Source organism: Anomaloglossus baeobatrachus, chromosome 3 (genome assembly GCF_048569485.1).
Source record: "Anomaloglossus baeobatrachus isolate aAnoBae1 chromosome 3, aAnoBae1.hap1, whole genome shotgun sequence".
Taxonomy (NCBI): Eukaryota; Metazoa; Chordata; class Amphibia; order Anura; family Aromobatidae; genus Anomaloglossus; species Anomaloglossus baeobatrachus.
Window position 1 is genome coordinate 660,643,031 of NC_134355.1, and position 20,191 is coordinate 660,663,221.

A 20,191-nucleotide genomic window follows, 5' to 3' on the forward strand; every position below is an offset into this window, starting at 1 on the left:
CTAAATGATCTGATTCTAGGACAAAAGACCGTAATGATGTACAGAAAATAAACTTAAGGATGAGAACAAGTAATCATCATATCACAATCTAGTATAGATCAATAAAAGCAAAATAAAATCTACATGGTACAGTCCCACACATAGAGGCAGGTGTCTTACTTTGGATATCTGGATATTTCATCATCAGTAGAAGGCCCCATCTAAGGGTGGTTGAGGTTGTCTCCATACCAGCAATAAAGAGGTCCGTAACCAACATTGTTAGGTTTTCATCGGTGAAGTATAATTCAGGATTTGGCTTTTCCTAAGATTTAAAATATATAACAGGTAATGTTAACTATATATATCCGTATAGATAAATTCCAGCGCTAATTACCCTAAACTTCTGCTGCAGTTAGATTTTGACAAACACCCTCAATTTGCCCAGTTAAAAAAATCTAAACAAGTATATAAATTAAAAAATCTGCGCTAGACCGAAGTGTTTTGATTCTACAAAAAGCCTATTTCTTTTCTTTTTAAATAGTGTAAAAGAATAATTTAGTACATGATGCTTGAAACCAACAAGAATAAATATATATGTGGACATAACAGTATAAATACACTAACTGATATAGAACTCCAGGTTAAAATGTGAACGGAGCACCGGCCGGTGGCTGCCAACCGTAGTCCAATTTAATGTCCTCCAGGAATTACATGAGGTTTAAAATTGGTGATTCAGAGTAAAAATAGATCTCTTTAGGCAGGTATATATATATATATATATATATATATATATATATATATATATATATATATATATATATATATGTAGTATGTATACATAATGTAACTGATAGACAGCTATGCCCCAGGTATTAGAGATCTTGTCGGTCTTTAAGATCTCTCGTTATTGTACGCCTGCTTTGCGTGGTAAAACAGTTGCAGTATTAGAACGTGGACCCTCCCTCGTATAGCAGGCTTACCTGCATTCACGATGTATAGGTCAGCTGAGGCCACCGGAACGTTGCGGGGATGTAGCGGTGCACCGAGCGCCCATTACAGGTGCGTAGTGTAAGTTACCTGTTTGTCGGTCACTGTCTGGTGGGCTAGCTGCACGTTGTTCATCTGTTCACTGCAGTTGTAGGAATCTCATCGTGAGGATCCAGTGGTTCACAGGAGTTCATGGGTACATTTCACGTGGATGATCAGACAGACAGAAGTTCCATTGTTGATATCTTACTGCAGCATAGGTACACAGGCTGTCCTCGGCGTTTACCACATAAATCTTTAGATAGGATTAGAGACTCTGGATGAGTCTAATAGTTACGTCCTCACTACAGACTTCTAGTTTATTACTTCTGGGCTCAAATCTGACGTGCGTTTCGGAGTCAATTGCGGCCCCTTTCCTCAAGGATGGCCTAAATTGATTGATGAGTACTATTTATAGGGTCATTCATTAGTATCCATACAAATAATAGGAGATATATAGTTCTTGAAAAATATATAAAAATATATTAAAAACATATGAGCATGGCAAGCAGCCATTTATTATAATGGAGCAGACGGAGTCAGTGTTTACTCAGTCTTCCATCATTTTCGTGCGTCTACACTTTCTGCAGGTAGACACCCAGACGTTGGCGCATGTGCCTAAAACCCGTTTTGTGGACGGGTTCGGACAGAAGCTTTGACGGGAACAGTGAACATAGGTAATAACGCAATGTAAAAAGGCCCTTAGTGTATTTATACTGTTATGTCTACATAAATATTTATTCTTGTTGGTTTCAAGCGCATCGGATTTTTTAATTTAAATATTTTTTTAGATAAAATATAGAACATACATCACATTAGATAAATGTGAATATTCTCTATTTTTTCCCCCACATTGTACTGGGTCATTATATAAATATTTATAATATTAATATAATAATAATAATATATAATATGCACTCCTATGTACTGGGATTTTAGGGTTACAAAGCAAAGAAAAAAAATATATTGTTTAGATGTTTAGTCAGTGAAAGTTCAGATACAGCACAATGCAGCTTGTGGCTCATTGTTTCTGACTTCCAAACTGAGCATGTGTAGCGCCCCTGAGCCAGGGCACTACTAGGAACTACGTCCTCACCAGGATGCAGGACCTACCCCCTGGGACCTGGAACACCAGTGCCAGCAACACCTAGACATACCAAAATCCCAGTTTCCATTCCACACCAGGGGTCACTGGCTAGTTGGATACAAAGGGATGGCCACCTAGAGGGCGGAGCCTGACCAGAGGAACTAGACAGCTTGGTGGGAGGTGACAACAGACAGAACAGAGTAGAGGGTGAAAATGGAAAGAGGTGCCTGAAAGCTGGGTTGTGTAAACGGTGACCCGGGGGCACAGGAGAGTGTTTGCCAAGGCAGGCACACCCGCGTGCCACTGGGACAAGAGAACCAATGGGGCAAAGGGCCCTAGTTCAGGCGGCAGTTTCATACGGCCTGGCAAATACCTGCACAGTGAGGGGACTTTCACGGACCTCACTGACCCACAGATCCGGGGGCACCAGCAGTAAAGCAAGGATCAGAGTTCGGGACACAGACCAGCCCTACAGGGTCCACGTTGCCCGCTGTACGGACAAGTAGAGAGTCATACAAAGGGATAGTCGGGGCCCCAAACCGCTTCAAGCTACGGGGACCCAACCACACTGAGGGTACCGGGGACAGAGCAACCGAGTCACCAAGCTGGCACTGGACTCCCAGGGACCTGAACCGGCCGTCCGAGGGTCAAGAGTGAGTAGAGACTGTTAACTTCAACCACGGTGTGGCCTCCTTTATTACCGGTGAAAGTCTCTATTATACAAATCCCCTAGCTCAGCCCTACCTGCGGAGGGCCTATCATCATTGCCGCCATCACCACCAGCCCTAGGGGTAACCCACTCAGCAGCATTGGTTCCATCCTATTAACCGCAACCCGCAGGTGGCGTTACACTAATGACTTTAATCTTCCCTGTAAATACTCCCCATTAAAAAGCACCCAGGGCATGGGATCGGGCAACGGCCACTAAAGTTACATTCCCCAGTTGCAAACCGCCCAGTAACGAGTACCCCATTCCCTGGGCGACACACATAAGCGCCAGAAAATGATGGCTATTATATGCTGGCAGACAAAAAAAAACCCAGATAGTAAAATAATGAATATATAAATTATTATAATAAAAAAATACATTAACTAATATATAAAAGTTAATTAACTCAAAACCACAACTCTTCCTGTAAAGGACAAACCTGCATATGGCTGTGTCGGTAGAAAAATACAAAAATTGTGACTGAAAGTGAGAAAAAAATTTAAACTGGATATGCCTCTCATAGGTTAAATAGATCTCTTAGACCTAATGCAGCTGGTCTATTTGCCTTTAAAATCTAAGAACAGCTGTATATATTTTTGTAATGTTCATAGCTTAACATTCAATTGAGTCCAAGTCATAAAATCAAAACAAAAAAGTCCTTCAGTATGGTCTAAGTTCAGTTGTGTGTATTGAGCTATTGGGCGCCTACAGTGCATTGCTCTGTCAACCCTCTTGTTATAAGCTGAGGCGTTCATTGTTTTGGTGAAAAAATAATATCTTCCATCACTATTTTTCCAGAAGGAAACAATGGACATTTCAAAGGAAGATCCTAATTAAGCTCAAAATCTAAATATTTTTGGGGATCTAAATATTTTTGGGGAAGTAAAAAGGTGAAGAAACATGATAATTGGTTGTACCAGATATCAAACTCATGGCAGACACTCGGTACATCGTCTAATACCTCTTGTTGTTTCACCAGGAATGAATCGATAAGATTCCTCTGGTCATTTACGTCCAGTTGACTCCTGTGGTTGGTGAAGGTCTCTCGAATGAACTTGTGCAATTCCTCCACATTCCTGGTCACTGTTGTTTTCAATCTGGAACACCGGCGCATCACAGATGGAAATGCGTTATACAGCTACAATGAATGAAGAATAGATGAATTATTCTGCAAATTAAAGTGGTGATCCCACAAACAACACTTGTCATATATACAGTATATTGAATATGTGCTAACCAAGATCGTAATGATTGTGGTCACAGAGGGTGCAACCACGATCGGGCCTATGTGGAAAGGGGGGTCCAAGGATGCACATTCAGCTAAAATGCATTATGGCGCTGGGATCCATGAGGTAAACAGTAGATGACTACAATAGTGCTGCCAGCCAACGAGAGGCTAGCAAGTGACATTGGCATCCAAGTTACTGACGGTGCATGGTAGTAATGTCATCTGCTGGTTGTTGCTTGAATGCAGAAGTCAGCTGATGGCTCCTGCGCTGGCTACAGAAGATTACACTGTGTGATGTTGGAATGGGGGAAGGTTAGTAGAATTTTTTATTTGATGTGCTAAAGAACAGGGACATATATACCTGGATGGGGGACATATATATTACAATGGGGGACACATATATCAGGATAGCCCAGGATGGAGGACATATATACTAGGATGGGGAACATAGATACCAGGATGAGTACAGAAAGGGGGAATCACTTTTCATGATGAGGTACATATATGCCAGGATGGGCCCAGGATTGGGACATATATACCAGGATGGGAGACATATATACCAAGAAGGAGGATAAAAAAAATCCCATCATGCGGCACAAATATATCAGGAAGGGGCCCAGAATGGGGGAAATATAATCCTGGAAAGGGCCCAGGATGAGACACAGTAGTACAGGATAGGTTTCATTACCACACAATGGGGTGAAGTGGTAAACATGCATTTCATTATATGATTTAGAACACTACAACAGCCCATACATCTGACCAACATACAGGAAAAGGGGGGCCAGGTCCAAATTTTTCACTGGTTCCCCTCTGACTCTAGTTACGTCACTGGTGATAAATGTATGACCAATGATGTTCAGACTGTTGAAACCCCACCAATACTGAGAATGGGCGTCCTACACTCTTGTGTGAATTATGCGTTATTAGTCATCTATAAAGTAAACTAACGATATCAGTTGAGGTCTCAGTGTCCCCTCTGGCCTTATATATAATGATCCTGTGAAATTCCTTTGAAGTGGATGCAAAGCTCCAATGAGAACTTTTTTGTTACCGATCCATCGATTAATGGGTCCTAAAGACGTCCATACATGTTTGAGGAAAATCAGCTAAATCTAAACTTGTTGTCATCGGCAGGACCAACTAATTAACTCATATTTTGGAGGGTGTTTCAACTCTCTACCCAAGGCAAATGTTGGAGAAAGACGGATTGGGCATGTAGAATTTTAGCATGCCTGATCTATTGTCGCCAAAAGAGATCAGCTACTCTTAAGGCTGCTTTACACACAACGATATCGCTAGCGATCTCGTTAGCGATGTGACACGCCCAGATCATTGCTACGATTTGCAGAGGTCGCTCCTAGGTCGTTTTGTAGCAGTCACATGTACCCATCTCACAAACGATGCAACATCATTCAGCGATATATTTTTTGACTAAGGCAGTTGTGTGGACACCGTCACATAGCATTCCTCCCAACGATTCCGGCAACAATAGAGGCGTATAATTGTTCATAGCATACACCCTGGCATGTGATTGCCTCGCCCTCTACTGCCAAATCAGAACGCAGTTGGTACCACCAATCAGAGCGGAGGAGGCGTGGAGCATTGCTTGTAACGACACGCCCGCGTCGCTGATGATGGGACGGACTAACGATGTTGTTCTTCGTTGGCAGGGTGTCAAACGTAGCAATATGTCTGCTGCGTTCAGAACGATGAACAATATTTTGAAAATGAACGACATGTCAACGATCAACGATATTCGCTATTTTTAAGATTGTTCGGGTCGCTCGTAAGTTTCACACACAAAGACGTATCTAACGACGACGGGAGTGCGTCACGAAAACCGTGACCCCAAAGACATATCGTCAGATAAATCATAGCGTGTAAAACGGCCTTTGGAGGATATGTCTACGCTCTCCATTGAATAGCACCCAAGCCAAGTATGTATATATAGATGTATCTCCTATAGATTGTCAGTCAATGTTATTTTCCATGAAATTCTTTTAAATACAACATGGAGTTGAGCTGCTCACCATGGCCATTGGACTTCCAGCTAATTGGGCATTTTCATTAACGATCTTTAAAAGCTTCAGCAGTGTTGGATTTTCATAATCAAATCGATTACTCAGTAAGATGGAGACGATTATATTAGATACCGCAGCATTTATAATCATCAAATTATCGAAAGGTTCACCTGGAAATACAATGACTAGATATGAGCCATAATACAATACAGCAGAAAATAAAAGTTTGTGAATCTCAGAGTATAAAATACTTTGTGCTCTAATGTACAATTGCACATAATATAGCCAGTGGCTGACAATACAGCATTCGAGAAACGTTGAGTTGCCCTGGTTCTTTCCAGTTTTCAGCTCTGTGACTCTGAGTAAAACATTTTTCACATTTGAATGTATTAAGTAAGTACCCAACAAATAGTCAATCATCGACCATGCAACCTCTGACCAGTGGCGCACTACTAATAGCAGCAGACCTTGAGGCTGCTAGGGATCCGTGAGTCAGGGGGCCTTCTTCCAGCACTGGAATTGTCTCCTTCACCCAATATTGCATTTTCAGTGGTATCTGATGCATGACAAAATATACAACAAACAATACAACAGGTAGGGGGGAACACCGGGACACAATAACAATGATGGGCCCTAGCTCTAGTGATGAGATAAAAGGGACATCTCCTGCACTAACCTACAGTAGTCCCTTCCCTCCTAGCCAGGCCCTGTACAGTCTCCTCAACTGTTTCTGAACAGGAACCTGAGACCCTAAGAACACCTTGTAGTGACCCTGGCTAGTGTGTTGGCAGTTGGGAGATGCTAGTCCCACCGTTGCACTAATATGACACAGAGGATGGTAAGACAAGCAGGAAAACAGCAACAAAAAAGGATGAAGTCTGATTTCAGGAACAAGCCTTCACAGGACCTTCAACCATGGTGGCCAGAGAACAAATGGATTTTGCATCTTCAGCAAGGAATGCTGGGTAACACCTCTACTTAAACTAAAACAGGAATGGCTACAGAGTAGCTGCAGCTGAAACACTCAGCAATGACTGTTGGATGACATTATTCCATAGTGCACTGAAGGAAATGAAAAGACGTTTTAATGTTGAGTCCCAGATGGAAATGAGGGATCCCAACCCTGAATCCGTCACTAGTTTCCAAAAATAGAGAGGACCGTGACAGTACCCCTCCTTTAACGAGAGGCCTCAGGACTCACAAGACTGATAAACCTCCAATGTGAACAGGTCCCTCCGGTTACCAGTTGCAGACACAACAGATTTCCGGAGCAAGGACCTGTAGACCACATCATGGGTATTAAGTACTGGAGGTAACTACAGCCATAGGGTTAAGAATGTCAGTAATTCTAAAGCGACCAAGAAACCTCGACCCCAGAGCCCCAAAAACACTCATCCACCTGGTGTTTTAGTGGACACCCACACATAGTGATTCTTACACCCAACCAGGAAGATGAGGCTTATTACCAGATGGACTTGGCTTAGGTCTTACTGGACAGGCCCCAATGAAATGACCCTTATCCCCACAGTAGAAGCAGGACCCAGACCCACGACAAACCACAAGCACTCAACCTGAGGGAAAGCTCCCTCCAACTGCATGGGTTAGTCAACTTGAACTGGAGATATTTCTTCCCAGGGAAAACAACAGGGGATAGGGTCTTAGAGGGTCTCTGCCTTAGGCGTCTATCCACTCTGATAGCGAGAGCCATGGCGGTCTCCAGTCACTCAGAAGTGGAATATTGAACCATAGAGTTCCTTAGCCGATCTGACAAACCTTGACAGAAATGACTGCTAAGCGGAGGGTCATTCCAATTCAGAACTCTGAACAATATTCCTTCACTGAACGCACCCCCTGCTGGTGTCTACAAAGTTTAGACTCCATGAGTGTGATGCCATCAGGGTTGTCATATAGGAGGGCCAATGCCGCAAAAAATTAATCTACCAACCGTAATGACAGGGAGTCGGTAGGCAATGAAAAGGCTCAGGACTGGGTATCTCCCGCAACAGAGACTACTATCCCCACTCGCTGTTCCTCACTCCCGGAAGTTTGAATTCTAGTATAATGTGCAGAGATATGTTTAGGCCCTTATGCAGTGTTCAAGGCTATGTGACCGCATCTTGCCGTGATTCCATGGTGGCTGCATAATGCTGCTGCATGGGGCTGCATGATGCTGCTACATGGGGGCTGAAAAATGCTGCTACATGGGAGCTGCATCATGCTGCTAAATGGGGCTGAATAATGCTGCTACATGGGGGCTGCATAATTCTTCTACATGAGGCTGGATGATGCTGCTACATAGGGGCTGCATAATGCTGCTACATGGGGCTGCATGATGCTGCTACATGGGGCTGAATGATGCTGCTACATGGGGGCTGCATGATGCTGCTACATGGGGGCTGCTTAATGCTGCTACATGGGACTGCATGATGCTGCTACATGCGGGCTGCATGATGCTGCCACATGGGGGCTGCATGATGTTGCTACATGGGGGCTGCATAATGCTGCTACATGGGGACTGCTTAATGCTGCTATATGGGGGCTGCATAATGCTGCTACATCGGGGCTGCATAATGCTGCTACATCAGGGCTTCATACCCCTATATGGAGGAATATTTGGTGCATTATTCTATATGGAGGACTATGGGGGCTGCATAGCACTATATGGAGGAAGTTTCAGGTGCATTATAAGGAGTAATATGAGACTGCATTAAATTATGTGAAGCAATATGGGTGCATTATGTTATATGGAGGAATGTGGGGGCTGCATACTACTATACCCCCTAGAGCTGTATGTCCCCTCCACCCCAGTGCTGCATACCTCCCATAGCTCCAGTGCTGTATACCCCCCAGAGCTGTATGTCCCCTTCCACTTCAGTGCTGTATACCCCCCAGGGCTGTATGCCCCTCTCGACCACAGTGCTGTATAGCTTCCCTTGTATTTTCCCCATCAGGAGCTGTATGCCCCCTCCTCAGTAATATGTATGCCCCCCCCGTAATGTGTATGTCCCCAGCCTCTCCTGTGATGTATATATAGCAGTGTTAGTGTGCTCTGTGTGCGGCCATGTCTGTTAGTGATTGACACCAATCAGCACAGCACAGTCACATGCCCTGGAGAGGCTGGATGGGAGACAAGCGGGGGAGGTGAGGAGGCTGCTGCCGGATTCCCCATATTAAAAATATCTCTAATGTGTGTATGTATGTCAATATATATGACTGTGTATAGATATGTCTGTTTATATGTGTTTTTCTTAATTTCTCTTGAAATATAGACAGTGCAGGCCAAAAGTTTGGACACATCTCATTCAAAGAGTTTTCTTTATTTTCATGACTCTGAAAATTGTAGATTCACATTGAAGGCATCAAAACTATGAATTAACACATGTGGAATGAAATACTTAACAAAAAAGTGTGAAAGAACTGAAAATATGTTTTATATTCTAGGTTCTTTTGCTTTTGCTTTGATTTCTGCTTTGCACACTCTTGGCATTCTCTTGATGAGCTTCAAGACGTAGTCACCGGAAATGGTTTTCCAACAGTCTTGAAGGAGTTCCCAGAGATGCTTAGCACTTGTTGGCCCTTTTGCCTTCACTCTGCGGTCCAGCTCACCCCAAACCATCTCGATTGGGTTCAGGTCTGGTGACTGTGGAGGCCAGGTCATCTGGCATAGCACCCCATCACTCTCCTTCTTAGTCAAATAGTCCCATAAAGAAAACTCTTTGAATGAGAAGGTGTGTCCAAACTTTTGGTCTGTACTGTATATGTACATATTCCTGTATATGATCGTATCTGTGTATGTGCGTGTCTGCTTGTCCAAGAGGCCCACTGAGACTCTTTCGTCCGGGGCCCACAAAAATCTGGAGCTGGCCCAGAATATGGTAGATTTGACCAAGCAAATAGAAGTCAAGGATTGATCTGAGCTGGAACTCAGATCTTCAGAGTCACCGTAGTTCAGCATAAACTAATTATAGTCATTGGAATTTTCACCATTGAGCACACAAATAAGGTATGATAGAAGCATTCACCAACCTTTGTAAGATCTGAACTTCTTTACCAAAAAATCAGTTTCTTCCGAAATATTGTTTTCGATGCCTTCTTTCCCCATTCCAAAATCTCGTAGTGTTGATAGAGTAAATCGTCTCATCACTTTCCAGTTATTATCATAAGCAAAAATGACTCCTGGGGAAATGTTACATAACGAGGGAGAATTAAGAGACATACAAGCTGACGACTAACATCTTTTCAGTAGCTAATTTATACGCCCAATAGATCCAAGAGTCAAAAATTCTCAAGGATTCAATGATCCGTCTCCTCAGGATGAGATATTTTGAAGAAATTTGCACAGGCTTTACTTAGAGTACGGGAAGAACATAAATGAAATTTTAACCAGTAATATAATATATACCAGCCTCACAAATAAGGTGGAGGAATTAGAATTAATATTGTTGGAAGAAAATTATGATATAGTGGGGATATCAGAGACATGGCTGGATGAGAGCTATGACTGGGCTGTTAATTTACAGGGTTATAGCCTATTCAGGAATGACCGTACAAATAAGCGAGGGGGAGGTGTGTGTCTATATGTAAAATCATCCTTAAAACCCATCCTGCGTGACAACATATGTGAGGGTACTGAGAATGTAGAGTCCCTATGGGTGGAGATAAGGGGGGGGAGAATGAATAATAAAATACTGATAGGGGTGTGTTATAAGACGCCGAATATTATGGAAGAGGTAGAGAATCTCCTCATAAAGCAAATTGATAAAGCAGCGAGTCTCGGAGAGGTAATTATTATGGGGGACTTTAACTATCCTGATATAAATTGGGGAACAGAAACTTGCAGTTCCAGCAAAGGAAATAGATTTTTGATAACAATGAAAGATAATTACCTTTCACAAATGGTACAGGACCCCACAAGAGGGGGAGCACTACTAGACCTTGTACTAACCAATAGGCCAGACCGCATATCAAATATACAAGTTGGGGGTTACTTGGGGAATAGTGATCACAAAATAATACGTTTTCATGTATTCTTTAGTAAGATGTATAGTAGAGGGGCTACAAGGACACTAAACTTCAGGAAAGCAAATTTTAAACGGTTGAGAGATGATCTTAGTGCAATAAACTGGGATGATGTACTGAGTAATAAAAGTACACAAAGCAAATGGGAGACTTTTATGAGCATCCTGAATAGGGCTTGTGCAGAAAATATACCCTATGGGAACAAACATGCTAGAAATAGGAGGAAACCCCTATGGCTAAATAGAGCTGTAAGGGAAGCAATAAAAGAAAAACAGAAAGCCTTAAAAGAATTAAAGAGGGTAGGTAGTGATGAGGCATTATATAATTATAGAAAATTAAATAAAATATGTAAAAAGCAAATTAAGTTAGCTAAGTTTGAGACAGAGAGACTCATTGCGAGAGAAAGTAAAAATAATCCTAAAATATTCTTTAACTACATAAACAGTAAAAAACTGAAAAGCGATAGTGTTGGCCCCCTTAAAAATAGTCTTGGTGAAATGGTGGAAGGGGATGAGGGTAAAGCCAACCTGCTGAATGACTTTTTTTCTACGGTTTTTATACAAGAAAATGCCATGGCAGATGACATGACCAGTGATACCATAAATTCACCCTTGAATATTACCTGCTTAACCCAGCAGGAAGTACGCCACCGCCTCGAAATCACTAAGGTTGACAAATCTCCGGGCCCGGATGGCATACACCCCAGAGTACTACAGGAATTGAGTTCTGTGATAGATAGACCATTATTTTTAATCTTCTCAGATTCCTTAATAACAGGGTCGGTACCGCAGGACTGGCGCATAGCAAATGTGGTGCCAATATTCAAAAAGGGGACAAAAACTGAGCCGGGAAATTATAGGCCGGTAAGTTTAACCTCTACGGTTGGTAAAATCCTTGAGGGTTTCTTGAGAGATGCTATACTGGAGTATCTCAAGAAAAATAACCTTATGACAGAGTATCAACATGGGTTTATGAGGGATCGATCCTATCAAACTAATTTGATCAGCTTCTATGAAGAGGTAAGTTCAAGCCTGGACCAGGGAAATGCAGTGGATGTTGTGTATATGGACTTTTCAAAAGCTTTTGATACGGTGCCACACAAAAGGTTGGTACATAAAATGAGAATAATGGGGATAGGGGAAAATATGTGTAACTGGGTTAAAAACTGGCTCAGTGATAGGAAACAAAGGGTGGTTATTAATGGTACGTACTCGGACTGGGTCTCAGTTCATAGTGGGGTACCACAGGGGTCAGTATTGGGCCCGCTTCTTTTCAACATATTTATAAATGACCTTGTTGGGGGCATGCGGAGTAGAATTTCAATATTTGCAGATGATACTAAACTTTGCAGGGTAATCAATACAAAGGAGGATAATTTTATATTACAGGGAGATTTATGTAAATTGGAGGATTGGGCTGAGAAGTGGCAATTGAAGTTTAATGTAGATAAATGTAAGGTCATGCACTTGGGTAGAGGAAATAACATTTATGATTATGTACTTAATTGTAGAACACTGGGTAAAACAGACACAGAAAAAGACTTGGGTGTATGGGTGGATGGTAAACTTCACTTTAGTGGACAGTGTCAGGCAGCTGCTGCCAGGGCTAATAAAATAATGGGATGTATTAAAAGAGGTATAAGTGTTCATGAAAAAAATATAGTTCTACCTCTGTACAAGTCACTAGTGCGACCGCACTTAGAATACTGTGTACAATTCTGGTCACCGATATATAAGAAGGACATAGCTGAACTGGAGAGGGTGCAGAGAAGAGCGACCAAGATTATTAGAGGAATGGGTGGGCTGCAATACCAAGACAGGTTATTAAACTTGGGGTTATTTAGTTTGGAAAAACGAAGGCTTAGGGGGGATCTAATCACAATGTATAAATATATGAGGGGACAGTACAGAGACCTTTCCAAAGATCTTTTTACACCTAGGCCTGCGACTGGAACACGGGGGCATCCGCTACGTCTTGAGGAAAGAAGGTTTAATCATAATCACAGACGAGGATTCTTTACTGTACGAGCAGTGAGACTATGGAACTCTCTGCCGCATGATGTTGTAATGAGTGATTCACTACTAACATTTAAGCAGAGCCTGGATGCCTTTCTTGAAAAATGTAATATTACCAGTTATGTATATTAGATTTTATGACAGGGTATTGATCCAGGGAACTAGTCTGATTGCCGAATGTGGAGTCAAGAAGGAAATTTTTTCCCCATTGGAACTTGTTTGCCACATTGGGGTTTTTTTGCCTTACTCTGGTTCAACATGTTAGGCTACGGGTTGAACTAGATGGACTTAGAGTCTCCCTTCAACCTTAAAAACTATGATACTATGATACTATGATATCAAACTGGAACTGAAAAGGAAGCAATTATCAAATTAACTATTGTTTAATCATGTTTTAAATATTTTAGCCCCTTCATGACATCCGCCGTGGAAGTGCAAGTTGGAAGCGTGTTTATGGAGTGTGCTCATGATGTGAGCCTACCCCATACTCGGCACACAGCTCCACTGAGGAAGAAATTAAAATGTTACGGGACTAGGAAAATTGCTAAGTCCCTAAGTAGGCAGCATTGGGATCAAGATAAATATATATATTTTATATTTTCATATCTCCCATCCTCTCCTCCCAGCCCCTGTTTTAGTCAAAGTAAGGCCCTGAACAAGAGTTTAAAGTTTGTCCACAGATTATTATTCTTATTATTATTATTATTTATTATTATAGCGCCATTTATTCCATGGCGCTTTACAAGTGAAAGAGGGTATACGTACAACAATCATTAACAGTACAAAACAGACAGGTACAGGAGGAGAGAGGACCCTGCCCGCGAGGGCTCACAGTGTACAGGGAATGGGTGATGGTACAATAGGTGAGGACAGAGCTGGTTGCGCAGTGGTCTACTGGACTGAGGGCTATTGTAGGTTGTAGGCTTGGTGGAAGAGGTGGGTCTTGAGGTTCCTCTTGAAGCTTTCCACGGTAGGTGAGAGTCTGATGTGCTGAGGTAGAGCATTCCAGAGTATGGGGGATGCACGGGAGAAATCTTGTACGCGATTGTGGGAAGAGGAGATAAGAGAGGAGCAGAGAAGAAGATCTTGTGAGGATCGGAGGTTGCGTGCAGGTAGGTAACGGGAGACTAGGTCACAGATGTAAGGGGGAGACAGGTTGTGCATGGCTTTTTATGTCATTGTTAATGTTTTGAACTGGAGTCGTTGGGTGATGGGAAGCCAGTGAAGGGATTGGCAGAGTGGCGAGGCTGGGGAGTAGCGAGGGGAGCGGTGGATTAGGCGAGCCGCAGAGTTTAGGGTAGATTGGAGGGGTGCAAGAGTGTTGGAAGGGAGGCCAGAGAGCAGGAGGTTGCAGTAGTCGAGGCGGGAGATGATGAGGGCATGCACTAATGTTTTTGCTGATTCTTGGTTAATGAAAGCACGGATCCGGGAGATATTTTTGAGTTGTAATCGGCATGAGTTGAAGAGGGCTTGGATGTGTGGCTTGAAGGATATAGCAGAGTCGAGGGTTACTCCAAGGCAACGTGCGTGTGAGACTGGGGAGAGTGAGCAACCATCAAGTTTGATGGAAAGGCTTTTTGGAGGAGATGAGAGAGTTTTAGGAATCACGCAGAAAAGAAGGATGAAATAGCAGACAGACATTGTGGGATTTTGGTTAGTAGAGAGGTAATGTCAGGTCCAGAGAGGTAGATCTGTGTGTCATCGGCATAGAGATGATACTGGAAGCCGTGGGACTCTATGAGCTGTCCCAGGCCGAAGGTGTAGATGGAGAACAGCAGGGGTCCAAGAACTGAGCCTTGGGGGACACCGACAGATAGGGGGCGAGATGAGGAAGTGGTGTGAGAATGGGAGACGCTGAAAGTTCGGTCGGTTAGGTATGAAGAAATCCAAGATAGGGCCAAGTCTATGATGCCCAGAGATGAGAGAATCTGTAGTAGGAGGGAATGGTCTACTGTGTCGAAGGCAGAGGACAGGTCCAGTAGGAGGAGCATAAAGTAGTGTCACTTGGCTTTGGCGGTTAGTAGGTCATTAGTGACTTTAGTTAGGGCAGTTTCAGTGGAATGATGCGGTCGGAAGCCAGATTGTAGCTGGTCAAAGAGGGAGCAGGATGAGAGGTATGAGGACAGTTCAAGATGGACATGCTGTTCTAGTAGTTTTGAGGCATAAGGGAGAAGGGATATGGGGCGATAGTTTGACACAGAGGATGGGTCAAGGGAGGGCTTTTTGAGGATGGGTTTAATAGAGGCATGTTTAAAGCATGAAGGGAATAGATGCTCAAATATCTCATCGTCACATTCAAATATTTAGGTTACGTTTACATGCTCTGAGGTCAGACTTAAATGAGCACGATCGACAATATTAAAGTTGTTCAGCACTTGAATCCGGCCTCTTTACACAGGATGAGGAAAAATGGTGGGCACAGAATGATCACTAATATCATGTTTTTTCAAAAATAAGACACTGTCTATACTGTTTTGTCCCGAAAAAAAGCATTAGGGCTTATTTTCGGAGTAGGTCTTATTATTGGAAAAGTATGGATGGGGGTATGTTTACCTCTAAAAAAAAGCAGACCACCCCCACTTCCCAGTAAACTCATACTTATTGCAACCCTGATGTCTGCCTGTCTCCCAGGTCCTCCTGTGATCTTAGGCGGGAGCTCCCAGCATATAGTCTTAGGGCGGCTTTGCACATTGCAACATCGCACGTGCGATGTCGGTGTGGTCAAATCGAAAGTGACGCACATCCGGCGTCACTTTCGACATCGTTGTGTGTAAATTCTAGATGATACGATTAACGAGTGCAAAAGCGTTGTTATCGTATCATCGGTGCAGGCTCCGACTTTTCCATAATTACGCTGCTGCAACAGAAACGATGTAGTTCCTCGTTCCTGCGGCAGCACACATCGCTGTGTGTTACGCCGCAGGAGCGAGGAACATCACGTTACCTGCCGCCGGCGGCTATACGGAAGGAAGAAGGTGGGTGGGATGTTTACATCCTGCTCATCTCCGCCCCTCCGCCGCTATTGGCTGCCTGCCGTGTGACGTCGCTATGACACCCCACGACCCGCCCCCTTAGGAAGGAGGCGGTTCGCCGTCCAGAGCGACGGTCGCAGGGCAGGTAAGTGCATGTGAAGCTGGCGTAGTGATAATTTTCGCTACGCCAGCTATCACAAGATATCGTACCTGCGACGGGGGCGGGGACTATCGCGTGCGACATCGCAGCATCGGCTTGCAAAGCCCGCTTTACACTCACATACACTCACATACATCAGATCACACACACTCAGACATACTCACATCAGATTGCTCACACAATCACACATCAGAACGCACACATACACACACCACATTCGGCAATACGGGTTGCTTCCAGCCAGCAGGAAATATGGGACGCAGTGCAGTGGAACGCATGGATGACCCAGCGGTGGAATGCATTGATGCGTTTCACCGCATGTCCTATACGTTCCATCACACTGCATCTCAGGATTCTCTGCTGGCCAGAAGAAATCAGTATTGCTGCATGTGGTGTGTGTGTGTGTGTGTGTGCAATCTGATTTGTGACTATGTGTGTGATCTGATGTTTGTGTGCGCGCGATCTGATGTGTATCTGCGTGCGATCTGATGTGTGAGGTGTGCGATCTGATGTGTGAGGTGTGTGATCTGATGTGTGTGGTTGTGTGATCTTATGTGTGTGGATGTGTGATCTGATGTGTGTGCATGCGATCTGATGTAGGTGGGTGTGTGATCTGATGTGTGTGCATTCGATCTGATGTGGGTGGGTGTGTGATCTGATGTGGGTGGGTGTGTGATCTGATGTGTCCATGCGATCTGATGTGTGTGGGAGTGTGATCTGATGTGTGTGGGTGTGTGATCTGATGTGTGTACATGCGATCTGATGTGTGTGGTTGTGTGATCTGATGTGTGTCGGTCTGAGATCTGATGTGTGTAGGCCTTATATGTGTGGGTGTGTGATCTGATGTGTGTGGGTGTGTGATCCGATTTGTGTGCATGTGATCTGATGTGTGTGGGTGTGTGATCTTATGTGTGTAGGTCTGATATGTGTGGGTGTGTGATCTGATGTGTGTCGGTGTGAGATCTGATGTGTGCAGGTCTGATATGTGTGGGTGTGTGATCTGATGTGTGTGGGTGTGTGATCTGATGTGTGTCGGTGTGAGATCTGATGTGTGCAGGTCTGATATGTGTGTGCATGCGATCTGATGTGTGTGAGTGTGAGATCTGATGTGTGTAGGTCTGATATGTGTGGGTGTGTGATATGATGTGTGTCGGTGTGACATCTGATGTGTGTAGGTCTGATATGTGTGGGTGAGTGATCTGATGTGTGTGTGTGTTTGCGATCTGATGTGTCTAGGTGTGCGATCCATTACAGGTCCTCATGCTCGGCGTCTCATGAGTATGATTGTGGGGTGTTCATTGTCTATAATGAAGTGTCCTGTAGTATCTTTAACGTTTTTAGCTCCATCTAGACTTCATTATTGAACCGCGACTAGGGCTTATTTTCGGGGTCCCTCAGTAGCTATCCGGAACCCTGGCTGAGCCTCCTGCTCCAAGCTGCAGGCCCACAAAGAGAGAGAAACACTAATTACAGTTGTCAGTGCTAGGTTTTGTCCCAAGCTGTGCCCAGGAAGGTTCTGTCTCAAGTGTGTTGGTTGTGCCTACTTCTACACCATGTGGTGCCAACCCCAGTGGTTGTCCTACCAACAGGGAAAATCCCATGCTTCGTGATGGCTAATTATCTTGTCTGCTCTAATCCAATCCCCTGTGAGTCAGCACCTGACTGTTGTTTGTGTTTGTTTTGTGAAGGCACCAGCAGGTTAGCACCCTCTCCTGACTCGGGATAGATATTACCCCTGAAAAGTGGTGTAATACTCTGTGGCGCCTGAAGCCCAGGGGCACCACATTCCACGGTGGCAAATGGCAGCACTCCTGGGCTGCAACATTTTACAGTGATCAACGCATTTTTGTTATGCAATAAACCACAACAATTTTTCTTCTCTTTTTGGGAGACACAGCAATTCAAACATTTCAAACATTTCAACAATACTGGTCACAAGTCATATTAACTTTTCAAAGTTCAACAAAGTAAATCAACATTAACTTTAACATTTTTTTCTTATGCAAGAAAACATTTACTATTACTCTTTCTTTTTTGCTGTTGCTGGTGGAGACTGCAGAGGGCCAGCACCGATCCACCGGTGCCGGCAGCTCATAAGGCATGCTCGAGAAAAATGTCCAGCCCTCTTACAGCGACGGCCAATGGGTATTAACCCTAGAACGCGCAACCAGAGAAATCTACAATAGAAAACAAGTAACCTAACAGGCCTGCGAGGCCCCACGTATGCGTTATAGGGTTAAGACATCCACTGTACCAGGGATAGACTTCTCCTCAGGTACCACTCCAGGGTAGTCCTCCTGGTTAGTCTTTTGCAGTGGTTGGATCGCGACCACCTTAGGCTTCTGTCCATCATGACGCTCCAGATGGTAGAACTGCCAAGACCAAATCCCTCCAGGACTCGGGTAGACCGAGGGTGTCATCTTTACTGCTGCAGGCAAGTGGGGTGTTGCCAATAGATCACAGAGCTCATCCACATTTTCAGCCTGCGGTTGCAGTAAAAGCAAATTCTGGTCTTTCTCCTTACTGAATGAGTCCAGTATCACAGGTGTTAAGGTTGCAGGAGCTGGATGGGTGGATGACAACACAGCTCGGATGGTTCAGCACTCCACAGACAGAGCTATACCCTAGGGCGGATGATGGTGGTAGTAGTTGTCTATGGCACGAGGGCGCGATGATGGGAGCGCCGGCAGTGATGAGACGACACAGAGGATGCAAATCAAGTTGTTTTTACTCACTGGAAGCACACCGCCGTTGGAGCACTGGGCTACGCTGTGATGGGCTTCAGCCGATTGTGGATATTTCGGAGGTCGAGGCCGGTGTTTCCTTCTGTGCATCACCTTTTGATGGTTGCCCTCCACCTCAGCTCTTTGGCCGTGGAATGGGTCACGGGTGCCTTCCGCACTCCCGGCGAACCCTGGGCTCCCCTATCTTTCCTCAGAACTCGGGTCGAGCCTCCTGCTCCAGACCACAGGCCCCGAACTGTCCGTGTGTCTGCCTTTTCCTGAGTCACTCCTGCTGTGTGTCCTAACACTTGCTGCACCTGGAGCTGACTTCTGATAGGGGCGAACCCCTGGTGCTAACCACTTGTGTGTGAGATAGTTCCTAACTTCCTCTGTTGGTGCTTTGCCTCCTGGGTTCCGGAACTAGTGGGCAAGAGGTCCCATACCTCATGATGGCAAGCCCAGCAGCTACCCTTGCCCAGTCCAAGTGGAGAGCTCCCATGTCTATGTGTTGGATGAGTATGTTTGTGGTTGTTACTGACAACGACCTCTTCCGTATCCGAGATGAATACTGCACCTCGGGTGAAGTGCAGTATCCTGTGGCGCCTGAGGCCACAGGGGCGCCACAAGTGCACCGTTATATGAATTTACTGAGAGGTGTAGTTTGTAAAATTAAGTCACTTATGTGAAGGTTTTGCTGTTCTGGCACTTCAGGGGCTCACCCGGAAACCATAACAGCAAGATCTGCATGGCAACATGGTACTCCTCCCTTCTGAGCATTATTATATGCCTCATAAGTAGTTTTCTACCACACATAGAGTATTATTGTTTATATTAGAAATTGCATTACATATTTTACCATTCATTTTCTCATATTAGCCCTTTTGAAAATGTATAACTTGGGACCAACGTAATATTCTTGTGGAAAAAATGGTAATTTTTCATTTACTTAGCCCAGTGTTATACACCTCTTTGACTCAAATGTGGATTAATATTGTTCACTACACCCCTAAATAAATTCCATGAGAGTTATAGATTCCAAAATGGGGTCAATTGTTGGTGTTTTAGCTGTTTTGGCATGTCAGGGGCTCTTCAAGTGGGACATGAGGTCCGTAAACTACTCCAGCCAAAATGGTGCTCAAAATTGAAGCAATGCTCTTTCCCTTCTAAACCTTCCCATTCTGCCAAAAAGTCGTTTCTTACCATAAGTAGTTTCTGATCATACTCAGGGGAAATTGCACAACAAACTGTG

At 44.1% G+C, this 20,191-nt stretch overlaps 1 protein-coding gene across 1 annotated transcript in view; it reads right to left on the reverse strand.

Annotated features, from left to right (window-relative positions):
* LOC142297388 (cytochrome P450 2C5-like) overlaps positions 1-20,191 on the reverse strand; it is a 159,394-nt gene that overhangs the window by 84,039 nt on the left and 55,164 nt on the right. Inside the window, exons 4-5 of the mRNA XM_075341614.1 lie at positions 10,080-10,229; positions 6,063-6,223 (exon numbers count right to left, since the gene is read on the reverse strand). Coding sequence (XP_075197729.1) covers positions 6,063-6,223; positions 10,080-10,229 — 311 coding nt within the window. The remainder of the gene's footprint in view (positions 1-6,062; positions 6,224-10,079; positions 10,230-20,191) is intronic.